The sequence below is a fragment of the Squalius cephalus genome (assembly GCF_949319135.1).
Source record: "Squalius cephalus genome assembly, chromosome: 4".
Classification (NCBI taxonomy): domain Eukaryota; kingdom Metazoa; phylum Chordata; class Actinopteri; order Cypriniformes; family Leuciscidae; genus Squalius; species Squalius cephalus.
This window is the reverse complement of record NC_137125.1, coordinates 41535920-41555399: the sequence shown is the minus strand read 5'-3', so window position 1 is coordinate 41555399 and position 19480 is coordinate 41535920. Positions and strand designations below refer to the sequence as shown.

Sequence of the window (19480 nt, the reverse complement as noted above, 5' to 3'; positions counted from 1 at the left end):
CTACAAGGCAGCATTGATAAGTTTCTGTGCTCCTTAGTGTTTCTTTGTGTTTGTAGCGCGATCTCTGGGTGATGTATGTGTGTGCTTTAATGAAAACAGCACGAGTGACTTGTGTGTGTGTGTGTGTGTGTAACCGGTCCTACTTGACCCGGAATTCGAACCAGTGTGGGAGACGGGCATGCTAACAAGGACACTAAAGACCACAGCCGCTAGCGTTTACACGCTCTTACTGGCCTACATCCGTTACACTCAACCCCCAAAACCTCACTCCCATCCGGGTCACGACACCAAATATAACCGGTCCTACTCGACCCGGGGTCTCCAACGTGGGAGGCAGGCACGCTAACAATGACGCTAAAGATCACAGCCTCTAGCATCAGTCAATAGCGTGCCTCTTGCGGCCAGGGGAGTGAGATTTACACACACAGCTCTTACTGCCTTACATCCATTACATGTGAGCTTCAATGAAAACAGTGCGAGTGACGTATGCGTGTGTGTGCTTCAATCATTCAATGAAAGCACTGCATTAATATAGAACCTGTGCATTAAACTGAACACCTTCCAACAGGGGTGCAAACTTTTGAGTTTAGCTTGGAGTGAGAAATAAAGGGCAGGTTGTAAAAAACAAAAAAAACTTGCATCACAATAAGTGTATTGTGATTGTCAAAACATTTGGTAACAAAACAATTTCACTTATGTTCATTTCATTTATTAAAGTTTAGTGACAACATGTTTGTTTTTTTGTTTTTTTGTGACAACGTGTTACAATATTTACATGGATGGTACAATGACTGGTAGGCTACTGATTGTATACAAATTCCACGATTACAATTTGATTTGATTCCGATCTTGATTCAATATCGATTCATTTGGATAAATGGCAGCTACAGTATCTACATGTTAAAAAGGAAAATAATCTCAATTAATGCTGCAAACATACATGGAGCCCTGTCAGCTGCTATTTATTGAAGGTTAAAATTAACAACTCAAATTAATAGAATTAATTATTATTATTTTTAATGACAAGTAAAAAATATTATAAATAGTGCATATATTTAGCGAAATACTCCTCTCTATAGTTAATTTTCTAGCTAAATTTCTAGCTAACTAACATGCTAACGTTATAGCAAATGGCTTTGTAAAACTAACTTATGTGACATTGTTCTCCAGCTGTTTTATTGACCTATTTCCGGGGTTTTGAAACACTGATTGGTCAATTACATGAGACATGATACATTTCGGTAAGTTGTACTGTATCTTTCAACATACCTTCTAATGTTCATTCGTGTTTATTTACTCACTGTTAGCTAGTAGTAATAATGAGGAAGAGAAGATCAGTTCATGTGCCGCTTGAACTGAGGCGCTACAGCGATCTGTTACGTCACATTTAAGAGCGTCAAAACAATATGTATTTTTTGAATTTCGTAATAAAATTGACAGAATTTGAAAGCTGAGACTTTGTTTTATATCAAAAGTAACCTGCACTGTCTTGTCTGTCGGTGTCAGTGTCCTCTTTGCTTCCATGTTTTTTTTTTACAGCATGAGAAAATGGACGTGTGGCGTGAGAAGAGTGTCACTGTACTGCAGCCCTGTTCCAGCCAATCAGGATCGAGTATTCAGACAGACCATGGTATAATAAAAATTATAATAAGAAATATAGATTTAAAAACTATAAATATACTGATATAAAAAGTCAATGTTACCCGTGTACATAAACTACAGATCCATTTTGCATTTAAAAAAAAAAAAAAAAAAAAAAAAAAAATATATATATATATATATATATATATATATATATATATATATATATATAATGTTTATATTGTAATAGACATTATAAAACAGTGTTTTTCTCATGAATAAACAACCTAAATTATTGTACAACTGTTGCAAAATTTTGACTTCTAGGTTACCATTGGAGGTAGAAGCAAGGCAATATTTGCATAAAAAAACTATGCAAAAAATGTATTTATGGGTGAAGTGGGTAATTTCTGTGCCATTTTGGAAGCATCATTTTAAATATATATCTTTTTTATTTCTAAAAAAAATTACAATATTTACATATACATATGTTACTATTTTTTAGTAATAAAATGATTACCAAGCATTATTCTTTCTACATCCGGTTTACATATATCTTTATTTATTTTTATTGAACCTTTTTAAAGGTTCTAAATATGATTTTAAGACATTTGGAAGGCACAAAAAAATCATGAACGTTTTTTTTTTATTATTGATTTTTCCTCTGCTTTTAATTGTGTTCAGCCTCATATTTTGGCAAAGAAACTGATTAATCATTTTCATTTAGACTTAAACATTGTGTGTTTGTTGGTGGATTTTTAAACTAATAGATCCCAAAGAGTACGTGTCAATGACGTGTTGTCTAATGCATTGTTGTCTTCAACTGGTACCCCACAGGGTTGTGTTTTGTCCCCTCTTTTGTTTTCTTTATACACTGATTACTATCAGAGTATTTTTAATGGGAGACACATTGTTAAATTTGCAGATGACTGTGATTGTGTCTCTCCTCACTGAGTTTGAGTCATGTGGTAGATCATTTTATTCAATGGCGTGATGCTTCATTTTTAAATATTAATGCTTCTAAAACAAAAGAGATGTCCACTGATTTCCGTAAGAAGAGCTCTGTACCCGTGTTGCCTTCTGTCATAAAGGGACATCAGGTAGAAGTGGTCAAACAGTATACATATTTAGGGACAGTATTTGATGATAAACTAAAATTCGAGGCAAACACTGATATTATTAGAAGAAAAGTTCTTCAGCGTATTTTCTAAGGAAACTTCGAACTTTTAATATGGATGCTTCCTTTATGAAAATGTTTTATACATGTTTTATTGTATCTGTCTTAAGTTTTTCCATTATTTGTTGGTATGGCAATCTTCATGTCAAGAATAGGAGGAAGTTGATTAGTATAGTTACAATGTGCAGCAAGATAGGGTGACTAGGAAGGGCTAGTTAGTCCTTTCTGATGTACTGAACTTCAACTGCTTCCTTCGGAGACTTAAACTCCCCTTGTGCAAATAAAATAGATATAAGAATTCCTTTATAACTGCTGCAATTAGGTTTTTAAATTATTTATTATAAATGTGTGTTATTTTTTGTGTGTTGTGTTGCTATGTGTATGTATACTGCTGTCTACATAAAGAATCGCCTTTAAGGACGATAAAGTTAAATCAAATCAATCAAATCAAAAGGTTACTTTAGTTGTTCCCTTATCGTTCCCTTATCATAATATAAATTGTTAACGTTTAAAGTGTTATAACTGGGAGGAAGCAGTGGGCAGAGCAACCTGTTTCTGAATGAGAAATGAAAAGTACATCACATGTATCAACAAGCAGCTGGTAAATAGTTTCAAATAAAGATTGGATAAAGTTGCATAAACTCATCCTACCTCATCAAGGACAGATGTTATCTGCACAGGACACACTGTTCACCAAAACATCATAAAACAGTGTTTTTCTCATGAATAAACAACTGAAATTATTGTACAACTGCTGCAAAATGTTGACTTCTGGGTTACCATTTGAGGTAGCAAGGCAATATTTCCATAAAGAAAAATGCAAAATGTGTGAAGGATTTTTGGGGTGAAGTGGGTAATTTCTGTGCCATTTTGGAAGCATAACTTTAAAGGGGGGGTGAAATGCTATTTCATGCATACTGAGTTTTTTACACTGGTAAAGAGTTGGATTCCCATGCTAAACATGGACAAAGTTTCAAAAACTAAGTTGTACGTTTGAAGGAGTATTTTTGTTCCAAAAATACTCCTTCCGGTTTGTCACAAGTTTCGGAAAGTTTTTTCGAGTATGGCTCTGTCTTACGTAAGATAGGGCGGAATTTCCTTATACGGGTCCTAAGGGCACTTCTCCGGTAAGATCGCGGCCGCGCGCGCACTCGTAGACCAGAGCAAGAGAGTGAAAGCAGTTCGCCATCAAAGCGCCCTGCCCGGCTTTTGGGAAGTCAATGTCACCAAAGAAGTGTGTTTTTGGTTGCCAGGGCAAGACAACCCTGCACAGATTCCCAAAGAACCCAGCGTTAAGGAACCCGTGGATGGAGTTTGTTTTCCTGAGCATAAACGGAGTTGTGTAAGACTGTTGTTCCCTGCATTTCGACGATGATTGTTTTATAAACAAAGCCCAGATCTACGGATTTGCAGATCGTCTAATGCTTAAGGATCGAGCAGTCACAATGATAAAGGTTCGCGGTCGTGCGTTGGAACCGGACGGTGAGTAAAACTGTTTGTTGAACAAATGTCTCTGTGTGTTGTCACTAGCTTGGCGCGTTAGCACAGCTAAGCTTCGCCCACACGGCCCGCCCCCAGCCGCTCGGGTTTTTCCGGAAAGACTCGGTACAGCCTATCTTTATGTTAAAAATTTAATAAAACAAAATACTTTTTGGAGATATGAAGGATGCAATATTACTCTATAGGTACTCAAGATTAACAGGAGATTGAGTGAAAATGAGCATTTCACCCCCCCTTTAAAAGATGATAACTTTAATATTAATAGGCATACATATAAAAAAAATATGACATGATCAATTAAAAAAAAAATTGTAGAGACTGTCTCTAGATGCATGATGGATTTTCAGTATATTCCTTAACAAAATATAAATGTCACAAGAACACCGTCTGTCTCTCTTCCTTTAGTGTCTGTCGTGTGTTTTCCACAGCTCAAGAGCAGTTTGGTGAAGTCCAGAAAAACAGGATCCATGACATCACACAAACACCTGTTGGAGGACAGATGGCGGGACGTCTGCGGCCTGCAGGCTCTGGAGCAGCCGCCCCACTGTGGCTTCTCTTCCGTCCCTCTGCGTCCACATCACCAGTCCCGCGAGCACCTGACTCTGAACCGCGAAGGGGTGGTCAGCACAGCACCGGTACAGATCCGCAGAGGACAGGCCCAGGTCCAGCACCACAGACTTCCACTCCGAACCCAGACGAGCGGCCAGTTGGTTCAGATGCAGCATGGTTGGAACAGTCGAAAGGATGTGGTCAGGTACACCACACTGAACTGAAAACAAAGAAACAACCAATGATTTTCAGTAAGTCACACAGTAAGTAAATACAGTAAGTCACACATTGTGATCTGTGTTACACAAGCAAATCTCATTGCATTTATTGACATAATTACAGCAACAACAAAAAAAAAAAAAACGAATACTGTAAGGGAAATAGGGCATTTGTTTCGCATTCAGAACCGGTTCTATTTTTTGTAAGTGACTTATTTTCGTGACGTTCGGTTCTGTTAATGGTTCTTTTGACATAGTCCTTTCTGGTTGACATACAGACATACAGTATGACCAGTGTAATCCAATTCACAAACAAATGACTCTTTTGAACTGATTCTTTTTAAAGAATCAATGAAAAAGACTGACAAATTAGTCTAAAACTTATACTGTATGTTTGAGACTTAAGTGTAATTACTGACCTGTTGCTCATTTGACAACATGCTAAAGATTTGAAAAATATTTTTTCAACATTTTAAATAAAAGTATAATTAATAAATATAAAGTGTATTATATATATATATATATATATATATATATATATATATATATATATATATATATATATATATATATATATATATATATATATATATATATATGCACACACACACACATATTTTTTTTTTTTTGGAATGAACAATCATGCTGGGGTATATTTCTTAAATATTATGTTTTTTACAACAATAATAAATTATTATTATTAACATGACATTGTAATTTAAAAATATCACTATCAATAATATATTATTATATAAACTTTTTTCTTAGTCAAGCCAGTTACTTTTTGTATGTGTAATTTTGACCTCAGAAACCCTGGCGGCGGATGGGTGAGAAAACAGCATCTCTCATATGATGTGAGCATATTTATTTGAATAATTTATTTGAAACTGTACCATGACCCTGACTGAAAAAGTTCATACTGCTGAATAAAATATGACAATGACAATAATCCAGCAGCCATTAGTCTCATATTTATGAAGCATCAGTAAGCCAAAACCGATTTACAAACAGAAAAAGCCTTAGAAATAGGCCTATTGAAAACGTAAACATCATTTGAATTATATTAGAAGAGAATGACTAGGAAAACATGTTTAATCCATCAAAATCAATTTCAAGGAGGCGACATCAACATCCAATCTTTTCTTTCCGCCCATGCGCAATAAAGACACGTCATTGTTTTCGTGCGAAGAGAATAGAGATGTGTTTTATTTGAGCAGTGGGGATGAATGGAGCAAAGGTCGTTTTGAGAGTTTGTTTTGAGCTTCACAAATTCTTCACAAAATCAAGGACGTCCATTGATTTCTGTCGTCAAGAGACAGGAGTGGCCACACCGGGCCATGAGAATAACAACTTTCTAGGCTATATCTAGGGCAGGACATCCACATCTTTAGTATCTTCTGTTCTGAGTGGAATCTAACACTCCTGCAATGGACATTTCATCATTTTCTTCTATAATGTGTTTGCTTTGTTTACTTCTCAGAAAAATCTAAAGATTGTTCGCCAAACATGTATGAAAACAGTCATTATTTTTGCAATGCCACTTTGTGACACTAATAGGTGCAGAAATGGCACACTTCAGCTTTAAACAGAGGAGAAAAGATACACTTCCAGGGCATATATCCAAGTGTAGTAATTCTGTCATGGATTTGGACACTTTCCGGAAGTTCTTCACGGTTTTAAAGCTTCTAGACCCCAGAGACAAAGAAGATTAGTGTGTTGAGGTGCCCCGACAATCACCACAAAGAGGATTTCATGCAGGGAGTGCATTGGGGGGGGGGGGGGGGGGGGGTCCATAAAATGTCTGTGGCAATACTTTATCTGATTAATGGCACATGGGGGTATAGAAAAGAAAAGAAGGAAACAATGAGACAGCCAGAGAAGAAGAAAGTGTAGAAAAGACATTGGGAGTGAATGTAAAAAAATCAATCTGTAATCTGTCAAAACAGTGATCAGTGTGTGTGTGTGTGTGTGTGTGTGTGTGTGTGCTTTAATGTTTTTTTTATTAAAATATGTCTTAAAATGTTAATATTTTTATATATTAGCATTCATTTTTTTCAATATATTCTAAAATATATAGACAATAAATACAATAAAAGTAATACAAAAATATAAAGATGAATAAAAAATGAAGCACACATATGTACAATGAGTAGTAAATTAGTAATGATACTGATTTTACTTTCACGATCTTCAAGTACTAATCCACTAAAACAGATTAAATTAGTTAATTCAGTGAAGGATTCTTTTTAACGGTTTCATTAAAAGATCTGACTCATAAGACTCATTTGACCGTAAATCGTGGTCACATTTAGTTTATGTGTGCAATTGAGTGTCAGCCTCTGTAACTCACACTAAACATGATTTTAAAAGTGCAAAACACAATTTAATAGTCACTCATGTTATAGCATAATAATAGAAAATGTATAGCACAAAATTAAAGTTGATTAAAACAAAAGAAAAAATAACAATGGCAATCAAAATGAATAATGAAAATGAAAAATGAATAAGTAATATTAATGTAAAATGAATAAATTATTGTGAAAGAAAGAAAGAAAGAAAGAAAGAAAGAAAGAAAGAAAGAAAGAAAGAAAGAAAGAAAGAAAGAAAGAAAGAAAGAAAGAAAGAGAGGGTGCTCTGTAAAGAACATTGCCTGGGTTTCGGCGAAATGCTTAACTTTTCTGAGAATTGCTTCTTTTTTATAGGATGGAGCATTCCAGATGCAATTTCCGTGCGTACATGTGGACGCTTAACTCCAGGCTGCTGGAGGGAACAGATCGTACACTTTAAGAATGTATCTGAGGGGACAGTTACAGCATCTTTAGGCTGAAGAGAGCTTATGGAGACAAGTGTAAATGTACAGTATAGCCTTTCCATTTTAAAAAGTGTCTGTGAGTGCATGTTTAACAGCTGCAAGTGTTTACCAAATTAATTCAACATCCCAGTGAGAGGATGCTGTAAATTTGAAGGATTAGGAATATGTTTTGGGCTTTTTTGAAGGCAATAAAAACACATAGATGTGAGCGAGTATATGTGTGTGTGTGTGAGTGTCTCTCAATGTCTCTCTCTCTCTCTCTCTTTCTCTGCATGTGCGAGTGAAGGAGGGAATGAGGTTTGAACAGCTCACCCGGCGGCATGAGATTAAAGCCCAATTTATAATTCTGCGTCAAACACACGAAGTAGCTACGTCTTAGGCTGTGTGTAGCACGCGTACCCTTCGGCCTACCCTGAGGTGCACCTCTCCAAAAAATTTAACAACTCCACTCACGATCAAAGTCATTTTCAATCTGTTAAAAAGAAAAAAGATGTTTAAACAGATCTGCTGGGAATCAAAGGGAAAGGAGCATTAGTGAGATCTCGCTTTCAGAATTTGAACGAGATGGATGCACCATTTTTTTTGTGTGTCTTCAACAAAAGAATGGCCAAAGCAGATAAATTAATTCCTTACGGGACGATAATGGGAACGATTTGACAGAACCCTCAAAAATTTGTAAGGGAGCTGTTGATTTTTATTCAAATCTATATGTCTCTGAGTATCAAGAAGATCTTAATATTGCACAGAAGTTTTTTTGAAGGTCTTCCGAAAGTACCCGCTGAAATAAATACTAAACTTGAGCAACCATTGTTATTGCCTGAACTGTACTCAGCAGTGATGAGTAGCCAATGGTAAAGCTCCAGGAATCGATGGAATCCCCATTGAGTTCTATACAACTTTTTGGAGCATAATGGGTTCAGATATGTTAGCAGTCTTTATGAGAGCTTTGCCAAAGAGCAGCTCCCAGTGAGCTGCAGAAGTGCAGTTTTGACGTTGCTACCAAAAAAATGGGATTTGAGAAATATAGCTAACTGGAGACCTGTGCTGATTACAAGGCTCTCTCTAAAGCTTTGGCAAATAGGTTAAAGAAGGCAATGGAGTATGTGATACACATTAATGATCAGTCCTATTGTATTTCCGGTGTAGATCAATTTTTGATAACATATCTTTTATAAGGGATTTACTCCTAATTTGTTTGGTTTTAAATTTGTATTGTTTTCAATGGATCAAGAGACGGCTTTCGATCGTGTGGAGCACAAATATTTATGGAGCACAATGGAGGCTTTTAATTTTTCTTCAGGTTTTCTGAATATGGTTAATATTCTTTATGGAGGTATTGAAAGTGTATTAAAGGTCAATGGTGGCTTAAGTGCCTATTTTAAGGTGAAAAGGGGGATAAGACAAGGTTGCTCATTATTGGGCATGTATAAATTAGCTATCGAACCTTTATTGAACAGATTTCACAATGATTTAATTGGGCTTAAAATTGCTGATGAGTTTGCACCTGTGTATACATCAGCTTATGCAGATGATGTTGTGGTTTTTATTAAAAATCAAGATGGTATAAATAAAATAACCTCAATAGTACATGATATTGGTAATATATCATCTGCTAAAGTCAATTGGGAAAAGAGTTCTGGTTTATTAGTAGGAGATTGGAGGGAAGAAAAGCCCCAAATACCAGGTGGTCTAAGTTGGAGTAATGGAGGTTTTAAGTATTTAGCTGTTTATTTAGGAAATAATTGTATGGAAAAGAAAAATTGGGAGGGGATTTTAGAAATGGTCGAAGGAAGATAAAAAAAATGGAGATGGCTTCGTCCACATGTCTTACAGAGGTAGAATATTAATTGTCAATAATTTGATAGCTTCTGCATTATGACATAAATTAGCAATTTTAGAACCTCCAATTGGTTTATTAATGAAAGATCAAAGAATGGTTGATTTCTTCTGAGAAAAAAATGCACTACCACAGAGTGTTTTATATCTTTCAAAAGAGTTTGGAGGTCAAATTTATGGAGCTAGAATTGTGTCTTTATTACATGCGAGAAAATAAATGATCTGAGAGAGAAAAAAAAGTTTTTGAGAGAAAAAGTTATCACACTGATAGCAAAAAAGCATTTCATGAGAGAAAAAAGTATATTGGAGAGAAAAGGTTTTCATACCAATAGAAAAAAATAATAATATTTGAGACTAAAAAAAGTTTTGAGAGAAAGTATTTTCTCATAGAACATAACAAAATATAAATTTGACATTTTTTTAATTATTTCTGAAAAAAAAAAAAAATCTCAAAATACTTTGAAAAAAACTCAAATATTTGTTGCTATCAGTGTGAAAACATTTTCTCTAAAAAAAAAAAGTGTTTCTCTCAAAACACTTTTCTTTGCTCTCGATGCAATTTCTTGCTCTTGTGTCAGGATTTTGCTTTTGCTGTGAAAATTGTGTTATGGGCGGGGCCACGTTCCTATTGGCCAGTCGGGTGAGCATCGTCTTGTCTTGGGAGTCGAACTGAATCATTACACCATTGTTCGGTTCACCGGCATAGATGCCGCCTCTGCCTTAGTTGAGCACGGACACTCCAATGTTTGAGTAAGATGATGACACACACAACTCGATGGGTAGCTGGCTAAGCAAGTTTAGCTCCATACAAATTTTGATACATTTAGCCAAAAAGCTGCTTTTAGAATACAATTTGTGCAAAAGTTTTTATATGGTAACCTAGAAACATCATGGCGAGTATTAACTGGGCGTATTCTAATGCAAGTTGGAAATTTAGGATTGAAACAAACTGTTTTTCTTTTGGACAGCAAGCAATGTTTTAAATGTGAGAGGAATTCTTCCTTTTTATTTAAGTGTTTTTAAAGCTTGGGACTATCTAGAATGCAGAAAACTTTTCACACAAAAATCCTCTTTATATTGGCTATTAGAAACACCAATTGTTTATGGGTCAAAACTCCAGGCATGGATGATGCCTTCATCAAAGCTAAAGTTGTTACAGTAAAACATCTGGCATTATTAGCAGGCTCAGAATTGGACAATGTGGATGCTGTGGCGACAGGACTTGGTGTTCATTCGGTCCGGAAAGTTGGACAGATCCTACAAAGTTTTCGAGATTCATTAACAGAAGAAGAAAAATTGCGGCTAAAGAATTGGACGAAAGGTTGTGAAACACCTGATCGTGCTGATTTTTTTCCGAGCATGGGTGTAAGACTGAAAATTGATGAAGAGGACTTTCAGGTGTTATCTTGGATTTTTAAAAATGATGTTCGTTTTACTGTTTTTAATTCTATTGGAGGAAAAAGTGTTTATACTTTGTGTTAAAATATTGAATAAAGAAAAACTTAAAAATAGGTTAGATACACCTTGGAGAAAATATTTAGTCATTTATAAGCCACCATTGACCAAAGGGGTTGGAAATATTCAATGGAGATTATCGCTGTTAACGCTTTTGTGTCCATTTTTAATTCTGAAGTTATTGATAAATGTCCTTTTTGTAATTGTAGAGAAACAATTTTTCATTGTTTCCTCAGATGTGAACGATTAATTCCTTTACTGGATTTTTTTAAAGTTATTCCATTGAAGATTAAATTATTCCATTGAAGAGTTGTTTTCAGATGTTTGTTTTATTTTAGGAATGAAATTTGGAAAAAACAAGAAATGTACAATTTTTGAATTTTCTATTGGGTCAAGCTAAAATGGAAATTTATGCAACACGAACAAAGAAAATTGAAAATAACAATTATATTGATGCTCTTGTGTTTTTTAAAGGCATTGTCAGAGCTAGATTATTTTTAGAATATAAATATTATAGTTTTATGGATAATATAGAAGGTTTTGATGGAAAATGATGTACTATTATGGGTGAACAGTTGTCTTTTTCAGAGAAACTTGCATAATGTTTGTATTTTTAAATAGTTTTTTTTTTTTTGTCATTTTATTGTTGACCTTTTAAGAAAGGTAAAATAAAGTTTTGTTAAAATTCAAATTCTATCTCTCTCTCTAGGAAAAGTAAATTAGTTCATTTTGGGCAGGGTGATAGTGAACCACCCACACATGGCATCTAGGGAACAGCAAGCTGTGCCATATCTCCGGAAAATTCCAGGAAATCTCACAAAAAAAAAACCCTGCTTTTCAACAAGCTTGACGTCACAGGACAAGGCTTGTTTATCTGATGTTAAAAAATAGAGCTTATAGCCTAAATAAGTATACAATATAAACCAATTTTTGGTTTATATAATAATTATTTAACATCTAACCTAACATAAACCAGCAGGATACCATCACAATGTGACAGTAATGTTCCTGTTTCAGGAGGGTTCACTGAGGACATATACGCTGCATTTACACTGCAGGTCTTGATTCCCAATTACGATTTGTTGACTTTATCTGATTTTTTTGATGACCAGCTTACATCTTGTAAAAGTAACCCATATCTGATATCTGCATTTACATATACACTTGGCAAAAAAAACAAGGTAGATGTACTGACCAGAAAAGCATAGGCCAAAAAGGAAGTAAAAATAGACAAAGACGAAGGATAATACAAGCTTTTACTTTCCGCACCATCTTTAAAGGTCAGTAAATGCATTAAGGAGGAGAGGAGAGAGGAGAGCCTGCACAATGAAAAGTCATGTGATCGTGGTCCACCTGAGTTGACGTGATTCGCCCGGTCGCTTTTTTAATGATGTACGACTCGCATTAACGGGGGAATATCTAATCTGTCCGCTTACATGGCAGACGCAAATGCACATATCCAATTAATATCAGATTTATTTCGACATATGAATGAGGCCTATGCCACATGGGATGAAAAAATTGGAATTGGGTCACTTGAGCATGTTAACAAAAACATTGTGTCTTAACAATGTAAATTACTCACTATTTTAATATCTGAGTTTGTTGTGATTGATGTGATATGAGTGAGTTTGATGTGATTGGCTTCTTTTTCATAAATGTGATTTTAGTACATTCCACTTTTTATCAGGGTTCAAATGTTCCACAACATTCCTTTACTTATGACCACAATTCTGCTTCTCCAGGAAGGAATTACCGTTAGATAACTGGATGTGCTCTAAACTGAAAGAAATGCAGACTGAAAGATAAGATTACACCTCTTTCAAATGGAAATTTCCGGTCAAAAATATGTGGCTTATGTGTACACGCAAAGAAGACAAATGGAATTAACACTTGAGTTGATACTAAACACTGAACAACTATCAGACCAGAGCTATTAATGCTAATTAAACACACACACACACACACACACACACACACACACACACACACACACACACACACACACACACACACACACACACATATATATATATTAGGACTGTCAAACGATTAATCGCATCCAAAATAAAAGTTTGTGTTTACATAATATATGTGTGTGTATGGAGTATAATTATTTTCGATATATAAATACACACACATGCATATATATATTTAAGAAAAATGTGTTATTTATATGTAAAATATTTATATATAATATAAATTATATATAATATAAATATATATACACAGTATATACATGCAAATATTTCTTAAATATATACATGCATGTGTGTGTATTTATATATAGAAAATAATTATACTCCATACACACACATATATTATGTAAAACAAACTTTTATTTTGGATGCGATTAATCGCGAAATTTGCAATTTGTAAGTTAAAAGTTATTAACTTTTTAAGAAAAGATTGAAGAAAAGAAAAGTTTATAAATAAATGTTATATTTCTTTTTGACAATAAAAATGCTGCAAAAAATAAACTGTATAATATTTTGTGGTGAGGTCAGTGAAAAGACGGGAAGGGAAATTACAAATCTGAAGTGACTGTGCCAGCACAAAAGTACATATTGTGGTTGGTTATTCTTCAGATGACTGACACAATCAGTTCAAGTCATTAATCCGGCTCCATGTAAACAAAGACAGACACAAAATCTCTCTGTTTCCGAACTGTAAAAGATTTGCTCTTCAATTCGAGACAGATGGTTTTGTGTTATGAAGTGGCTCAAAATGTAACGGCGGACCATAAATCTAAGAACTATTAATTGTGTTTAACAGACCCCATCTGTAGCCTAAGCCTTGCCTTTGGGCACATGGACGGCGCTCTTGTGTGGCTAAACTGGCTGTGCACATCCGAGTGTAGAGGCCAGCTGGAACGGCCAAGCGATGCAGCCGCTTCCACATTCTGACAGGAAGACTCTCCGCAAGCCAATGTTCCTGAAAATGGGTGGAGGGAGCAGAGGAGGAGAATCGATGTGACGTTCCAACAAAAACAAGTGAACAGCACTGTGTTGGCTTGTTTCAAAAAGCAAATTATTAAAAGTGTCGGACGAGGAGAAGTCCGGCTTAGTCGACTAGGAATACAACTGGGGTATCTCGCATGCCATTATTGATTAACTTGCTTAAATGCTTTCACCATTAACGGACTTCTAAAAAATTATGACCTGTTCATATAATCTAAGTCTGCTTGGTTTTCATCACCTCCTCATGATCAAGGTCTCATACAAGCCAGTTTAGACAGGAAAACTTCCACAATAACTCTATAACTAGCAGTCACAGGGAAATCTGAACATGCTAAATTAAAGGAGAACTCCGGTCAATTTTAACATTGAGCTCATTTTTTTGTAAATTTGGAGTGCTGTCAGTACAGAGAACAACGACAAAAATCGGTGTTGCCTACACCATGTTATCCTCTTTTTAAAAGTAGTCGATTGTCGAGTTCACGCGCGTGATCATAGGTAACTAACTAACTGCGCGAACTCGACAATCGACTACTGAGGACTTCGACCGAAAACAGGAAATAAATACAGGTATGAGCGCTGGCTGAATTATTATCACTTTTATTCATATATTTCACATCTACTGCAGTCAGATTCACCCGTGTTAACTCTAAAGGAATCACTCACATGGCTGGGCACTTGTAATGACACATCAAGGATGTTAAGAGGCTAAAAGCAGGTTTAAAACTTGCCCCATTGAAGTCAACAGGGTGCAAATTTTAAAAAGAGGATAACACGGTGTAGGCAACACCGATTTTTGTCGTTGTTCTCTGTACTGACAGCACTCCAAATTTACAAAAAAATGAGCTCAATGTTAAAACTGACCGGAGTTCTCCTTTAAGCCATAATGGAAGTCAGTTGGGGTAAATTTGTCTAAAGGCCCGCCACAGAACATTTCGACCTCGTAAACAACTTCAAATTCGGAACCTTACAGCTTCAGGTACGACGATTCCCAGAACCCGTAAGTGAAGGCTTAAGGTACAATTTGCATAGTTTTCCTTAAAGCGAGCATCTCATAAATAAACATGCAAATGCGCATGACCCGCAGGTGTGCAAATGGACTTGACAAATGAGGATATCATGTCCCCACTTGACTGATTTCCATTCAAAAGTAGGTAATAAGATGATAAGGATTGTGCATGCGTCTCCTTTATTAATGTGTTCGTGACACTGCAGATTCAGCGCCCGTCACAACGACGGAAGATAAAAGCAAGTTGAATGAAAAACACGTTCCCATGCCAACCGAATGACATCATTGCTGTTAAGATCCAAATTCATAGCGACATGAATATTAATAATTTGAGCAGCGGACGAACATAAAAGCGGGGAAGGAAAAACAAAGCGCCACAATTGTTTGTGTCTGGCCTCTGACAATCAATCATATTAAGCTAAGAAGATCTTTAAATTAAAGCGAGTACTTAAGTGTGAAGAATGTTTGCTCGGAGTAGCGCTTGTCCTCGACTTCCTAGAAATCTACAAGCACGCTTCTTTTTTTCCCCTGTTTCTTTTATGCTTTCTCCCTCCCCGACCCCATCCCCCAATATATTACCATCTGAACCACAGTAAGTCAATAAAATCTTCAGCTCAGCAACTGCAGACGGGAGAGAGAGGGAGAGCAGCCAACAAACGGCTTTGATTATATTTTTCCTAGAAAGGAGGATGCTCAGCGAGAGTGCTGGGCCGCAGCGCTAGTGCCAGGAATTAATGCAGCTTTCATGGAAAACCAGGCAGCGCACCAATCTGGCCTGACTCAAAACACAACTTCAGCTCTTTTTTTCTTTTTTATACCTCGCTCTCCCTCTGTTTTTCTTTTTCGTCTTGTTTTTCTAGAAGGGAAGGGGTTGGGGGGTTTTCAGAGGTGTTCTGGGATTTAGTTTGACTGTATGACTAAAAATGGGAGATGCGGAGCGTGAACGTGGGGTTGTTAGTGGGTGTTCTGTTCTCTCATGGGAAAACAACAGAAAGCACATAATAAGCTGTCTTTCAGCAAAACAGCAGCTGAAATATATATAAGCACACAGTGAGAACTTTTGTTTCCTTAAACATCTGTGCAGCTGAAACAATGGTGTGGATGTAAATAATGCATTTCACAGAATGTAGGCTATATGCAGACACATTGGCTTTTAAATCATATGGAAATCCGCTATGCTTTAAATGCATTTGTTATAGGTTCTCTGCTAGAATTGGTAACTGGGTTTGAGGTTAGGAGTGATTAGATAAGGGCAATTAAACCATATTTTATTTAACCCTCTGGACAGATACACTGGCTTGACCTCTTTCATAACCTCATCTCAATTAAAGGATGATTGGTTCAATGAGTCAGAGATTGAAATAAGGTGAAACAGTGAGGGAGTGTGAGGGAACAGATAGATATATCAATCTAAAATGGAGTAGAATAATGTTATAGAATGTATGTATGTATATATATATATATATATATATATATATATATATATATTCTTTTTACATATTTAATTATTAATTGATTTGTATTATATATTTTATGTTGCATATTAGTAAAATAGCTATAAACCATATAATTATATTACAAACTATACAACATGATGATGCATCAGCCAATATGCCATTATAGGAAATAATTAGGGGTGTAACAATATATCTTGTCACAATATATCGCAATACAAAAATGCAACAATATGTATCGTGGATAGTTCACCCAAAATAAAAATTACCCTGTGAGAAAAAATGTAAGTTTTCAGAGTCAGTACTACATTAAACTACAATATATTATGTTGAATATAATGTATTATAATGGGGGAATATTAGGGTCCTGATAATGCTTATGCTATAAGTCTTATGTTACCAGTAAAAAGTGGCCTATATTATTTTAAATATATCTAGCCAGTGACAGAGTGCAAGCATATTCATCTAAAATAATTCTGTATTTTCAGGTTCAGAATCATGAATATATTTATTCTGGTGTCACCACTGTCCAAGCCTATCCATTTACACCCACAATATCAAATTTAGCATTTAATCAACAGTACATTTTTTCTTAACCTTTTATTATATGTCTTGGAGTATCGCAATAATATCGTATCGTGAGTTCAGTATCGTGATATGCATCGAATCGTGAAATTAGGGTATCGTTACACCCCTAGAAATAATAGAAACATATGGTAATTTAGATGTTATAGCACAAACTGTCAAATATTAAAAGAGAGGTAAGATGGCCCCTATGGGGTAAGATTATACTTTTACAGAATGTCAAATACGTTAGATATGATTCTTATTAACATTTATATTTTTTTATAAGTGTGATTAATGTAAAATACTAAACTCAAATTTATTTTGACAATTTAGTTGACAAATCCCTCATTAACAAATAAACAGAAAAAAACTTTGACATTCAACATAATACAATGTCACTATTTTCCAGAGACATAAAATTAGATCAATTAACCTCAAAACTGGACTGGACTGGACTAGACTGACTAAATCTCACATATGTTGATATTCAGATGAAATGACAAAATTAAAAATAGCGTAGCCATTCATCAAAAGTGCTGAGATGAGATTTTGTGTCTCTTATGCTTTTCAAGCCTGCATTTATTTGATAAAAAATACAGAAAATAAAACCCACTAATATTGTGAAATATTATTAATGTTTAAAATTATGGTTTTCTATTTTATTTACTTTAAAATATATTTTATTTCTGTGATACAAAGCTGAATGTTGAATTTTCATCTGCCATAATCCAGTCTTCAGTGTCACATGATCCTTCAAAAATCATTCTATAAGCTGATTTATTATCACTGTTGGAAACAGTTGTGCTGCTTAATATTATTTTATAACCTTTGATACTTTTTTCAGGATGAGTAAAAAAAATAAAAAAAATAAACAGGAAACAAAACAGCATTCATTTAAAATAGAAATATTTTGTAACAATATATACAGTTCAAAAGTTTAGAGTCAGTATTTTCTCTTTTTTTAAAGAAATTAATACTTTTATTCAGCGAGGACATGCTAAATTGATAATAAGTGATAGTAGAGTATTGTTAGAAAATATTTCTATTTGACATATATGCTGTTTTGTTTCCTGTTTTTTTTTCTGAAAAAAAAGTATCATAGTAAAAAAAAATATATAATAATAATAATAATAATATTTATTTATTTATTTATTTATTTATTTATTTATTTATTTATATATATATATATATATATATATATATATATATATATATATATATATATATATATATATATATATATATATATTAAGCAGCACAACTCTTTCCAACACTGATAATAGCTGAGTATCAACTCAGCATGTTAGAATGATTTCTGAAGGATCATGTGACTGAAGCCTGGAGTATTTATACTCCAGAGAAAATATTTTAACTATATTTTAATATATATTTAAATAGAAAAACGTTATTTAAATTATAATAATATTTCATAATATTACTGTTTTTTTCTTTATTTTTGATCAAGTAAATGCTAAATAGTAAGTAAATAGTAATTTTTCCAAACTTTTGGTATGGTACTGTAGGCTATATACATATAAATTACATTACATTACATTTTAAATCTATTCTATTTAAAATTGTTACAATAGTATTAATTTATTACAGTAGCTGTGCTCTCACACACATGTGATGAGAAGACATGTCCTCAATGTCTTGGGACATTTGGTTCGTGTTGTAGGATGAACCTGTACACACGCGCGCGCTATTTATTTTCATTTTATGTATTTATTTACTGTCATTGTTGTTCTGTGAGATTTAGCTCAAACAATATAGCGCAAGTCTACATAAACACAGGCAGGACTCACCTGTGAACGGCGGAGGAGGAGACTCAGACTCGGTGTGTTCCGCACACAGTCGCAGTAATTTGTCTTTGATCCAGGGGAAATCTTTCTCTAATGACTGTGTAAAGTGATAGAAGGCGCGCGAGCCGCGAGTGGGCAGAACATCCAGCAGCTTTAACGTCTTTTTCCTATTAGACGGCTCAGACTCAATCTCCTCTAAATGACTCTCCGTTAATATATCCTCTTGGTATAAATACTGTATGATCATGTCGTCCACTAAAAGCTCCTCGGCCAAAAAAAGCCGTTGAGATCGGAGCAGTTTTTTGTGTTTTGGGTCCATATTTGAACCCGATGACCCAGTTAAAAGCCCGACCTATGCTGAATGTTAACCACAACAACTGACTTAACTATAAAGACATTGCTACAACAGCAGGGGAAATAGCGATGAATCCTCGTTAACCTATCAATAAATGTTGGCAAATGCACATAAAGTAATGTTTGTGTGTGTGTATCACAGAAATATCACAACTTTGCGCTATTGAACACATTTCCGCGTCGTGTGTCGCATTTATTTCTACCGGCTG

General features: G+C 34.8%; 1 protein-coding gene across 1 annotated transcript; it reads right to left on the bottom strand.

Annotated features, from left to right (window-relative positions):
• Nucleotides 1-2128: 2128 nt before the first annotated feature.
• cradd (CARD and death domain containing adaptor protein) lies at nt 2129-19480 on the bottom strand. Its single transcript, XM_079868936.1, has 2 exons — nt 18921-19480; nt 2129-5027 (listed from the first exon to the last, which is right to left on the bottom strand). Exons 1-2 carry the CDS (start codon nt 19234-19236, stop codon nt 4732-4734), a joined length of 612 nt encoding a protein of 203 aa, XP_079725062.1. The 5' UTR covers nt 19237-19480; the 3' UTR covers nt 2129-4731.